The sequence below is a fragment of the Elephantulus edwardii genome, unplaced genomic scaffold (genome assembly GCF_000299155.1).
Source record: "Elephantulus edwardii isolate Elephantulus edwardi_28Jun2011 unplaced genomic scaffold, EleEdw1.0 scaffold00094, whole genome shotgun sequence".
Classification (NCBI taxonomy): domain Eukaryota; kingdom Metazoa; phylum Chordata; class Mammalia; order Macroscelidea; family Macroscelididae; genus Elephantulus; species Elephantulus edwardii.
Window position 1 is genome coordinate 10,351,763 of NW_006399844.1, and position 2,920 is coordinate 10,354,682.

At 51.7% G+C, this 2,920-nt stretch overlaps 1 protein-coding gene across 4 annotated transcripts in view; it reads left to right on the forward strand.

The window, feature by feature from the left end:
• NXN (nucleoredoxin) overlaps positions 1-2,488 on the forward strand; it is a 198,161-nt gene extending 195,673 nt beyond the window's left edge. For all 4 annotated transcript variants that reach the window (XM_006891005.1, XM_006891006.1, XM_006891004.1 and 1 more), the window contains one exon: positions 2,154-2,488. In XM_006891005.1, the coding sequence (XP_006891067.1) occupies positions 2,154-2,336 (183 nt within the window). In that variant the 3' untranslated portion in view covers positions 2,337-2,488. The remainder of the gene's footprint in view (positions 1-2,153) is intronic.
• Positions 2,489-2,920: the final 432 nt, after the last annotated feature.

The following is a 2,920-nucleotide window of genomic DNA, read 5'->3' on the forward strand; positions in this document are numbered from 1 at the left end:
CCCATTTGGGTGCCCCCTCTACATAAGCCAGAGATTGACAAGAGCTCGTTTTTTAAGCCGCTCTGCCCTCTCCTCGCCTGCCCGCACCTCCGGGTGGTCAGAGGCCCCTGCTCATTTCACGCCATGTTTGGCTCCCAGGAGAGGTGTGGAGGGGATGGCGCAGCGCCGCCAAACACCCTGAATCACCCATTCATCGTGACCTCAATAGCTGCCCCTGCTAAGCCCTGCTGGGCCCCTCGCAGTCACCCTCGAGGCCCCAGAGTGGAGGGAACAAAGAGGTTCACAAGGCCCTGCCTCAGGGCCACCCGGCACAAAGCGCACTTGGAGTTCGGGAATGCATTCATCCATAGCCAGAGAGGAAAGATGGGTGCAGAACAGAAAGGGCTAGGCGTGGAGGGGGGTGCAGTGGTCCAGCAACCGCTTTAGAAATGTAGCAGAAAAGGGGGCCCTGACAGGTCGGCTTGGGACCAGGCGCCATACTTCACCTGCATTCTCGTCTGTGCGCCCTTTTCTGGGCAGGAACCGGGAGGACTGCTCTATGTCAGACCACAGCAAGGCGCCAAGAGGGCGAGGGGCTTAATCAAGGCTGTGGAGACCAGACTCCTACCGCTTGCTAGCAGACTCCTCTTGTCTACCCCGTGTGTCAGGAAGCATCGTTAAATCCATCTGCAGGGAAAGGAGACTGTGATTTGGAACCAAAGATAGAGTAGGTGGCAGAGAAAGGACTGAATATGAGGCCAATGAGATTTTAGAAGCTATGCCCCAACCCCCTCGTCCATGTCTTTCTGCAAATGCGTCCCCCTCAGTCCTGGCGGGGACAGGAAGAAAGAGAAGGAAGGACTCTGGACCAGGCAGTTGTACAAGGATATGGAGATAGGAGTCTTGCGCTGCTCTAGTGCTCCACCTGGCTGTCCCTCTGTGTGCTTCACCCGACTCAATCTTGACAGCTCTCTCCATCCAGTGTCTACTTCCCAGTCCTTGTGCTCAGAAGCAGAAACACGGGAAGGGGCTGGGTACAGGGAGCTGGATCCCAGGACCCCAGTGGTGGCCTTTCACTCCACCCAGGACTGTGAGGGTGGACTCTTGTTTTGAAGTCTTAACCGAAGCTGACATTCCTCCTCTCTGTGGTTTGCACTGTGGGCAGGGAAGGTAGCATGGTCCTTGACTTGATCGAGGTCTTCCTGTGGGAATTAAAACTATTTTTGTCCAGGTGTCTTACCCCTGTTTATGTTGAAAGCGTTTTTAATTGGCTGGATAATGCCAGAAAGGTTGAATCACCCAGCATTGCTGAGAAATGCGTCCTGTTTCTGCAAAGGGAAAAAAAACCACCATGGCCAAGGATCTTCCTGAAGATTTGGCCTCTTGAAAAAAGAATGTTTTGGTCCCAGAAATCAGTGGGGTGTATATTTCTTATTTTCTGTCCAGGACCATTTGAGACCCTGAGCACATTCTGTGCAGGTAACTGTAACTCAGATTTTTCTCTTTTGTTTAGAATATAGTGAGTTGGAGGTATAGAGTCCGTCTTCCATGACGTGCCACCTTGTGGTCTACAAATGTGAAAAAAGCCATTTCAGATAGTTGTGACCTTAAAATTCTTTCTCTGGTCTCTGTTGTTGTGTTCGTTTGCCTTCCTACTTGGATGAGGCGCAATCTGGTTCACCTGATCGGCCATAGGGAATGTATGGAAAAGGGTCAGCTCCCTTCCCAGATAGAAAAACATCAACAAATTTAAGAGCACCAGTTTCTTTGCAGATGGGAGTCTGTGCAACCCACCATCCCTGAAACCAAAAGGGGCAGTGAGCTGTTTCCATTTGAAATCATTCCAGAATCTGAGGTCCCTAGTGACCACCGATGACTCCTACTGGAGCTGCAAATAATTGACAGTGAACTGCAAAGATAAGCAACAGAGTATTTAAAAACAAAAAAAAAAACACCTCAGCAAGTTATGGGGCAGCGCAGAGGGAGAATGTTAGGGACTGCCCCAGCACCCTTAGAAAGGAATGCAGGTTGACTGCTCCTTCCTTGATGAGAACCTGCTCCTCAAGGCTTCGAGAGATTTCATTCCCATGCCGTCTGGGGAACCTGGGTCCAGGCAGCTTCTGGATCTTCTTTCCTGATTTTGGGCTTCTTCTCTCCCTTCTGGTGACTTCCAGGACGACATGACTGACTCCCTGCGAGATTACACCAACTTGCCAGAGGCAGCCCCTCTGCTCACGATCCTGGACATGTCAGCCCGAGCCAAGTACGTGATGGATGTGGAAGAGATCACCCCCGCCATCGTGGAGGCCTTTGTGAATGACTTCCTAGCAGAAAAGCTGAAACCAGAGCCCATATAGTGGGCTCTGGCCTCATGAGACATTATTTAAAAGGCAGTCTTCTCCTCCTCCTTCCCTCCCCTCTCTCCGCCCTTGGACTTTTCCGACATGTCCTGAGTCGTACAACCCAAGCGTCCAGCCTCTCTCTGTGGTGCCTTGTATTCTGCATTAACTCCCAGCACCCTGGGGTGCACACGCCCTGTCAGCAGCCGAAGAGCCATGTTTGAGACTCTACTTAGGACTCAAGGGGATGGCATGGCCCAGCCTGAACTGGGACAGCATCACTCTGTGTAAGGGTCACTCACTTAAGGTGAAATGTGCACCATGGGGTTCTTCTCCAGAGTCAGCATCAAGGGACCAGGAGGGGGCTCAGTTCCTGCTTCTTTCCAGCTTTTCATGTCAGCACACCCACACCCAGCCTGAGACCCCCAGAAGGGAACTGCTCACTGATACCTGTCCATGCAGGTAGAATAGAAAAAAAGGCCACGTCCTCACTGGGCCTCAGCTTCAAACTGTTGGTGAGACCATCGCTTTCTGAGTAACTTACTCTCTCGTTTGTAGAAAAAAACAGCAGTTTGCCAGTGGGTCCTCAGGCAGGACAGCTC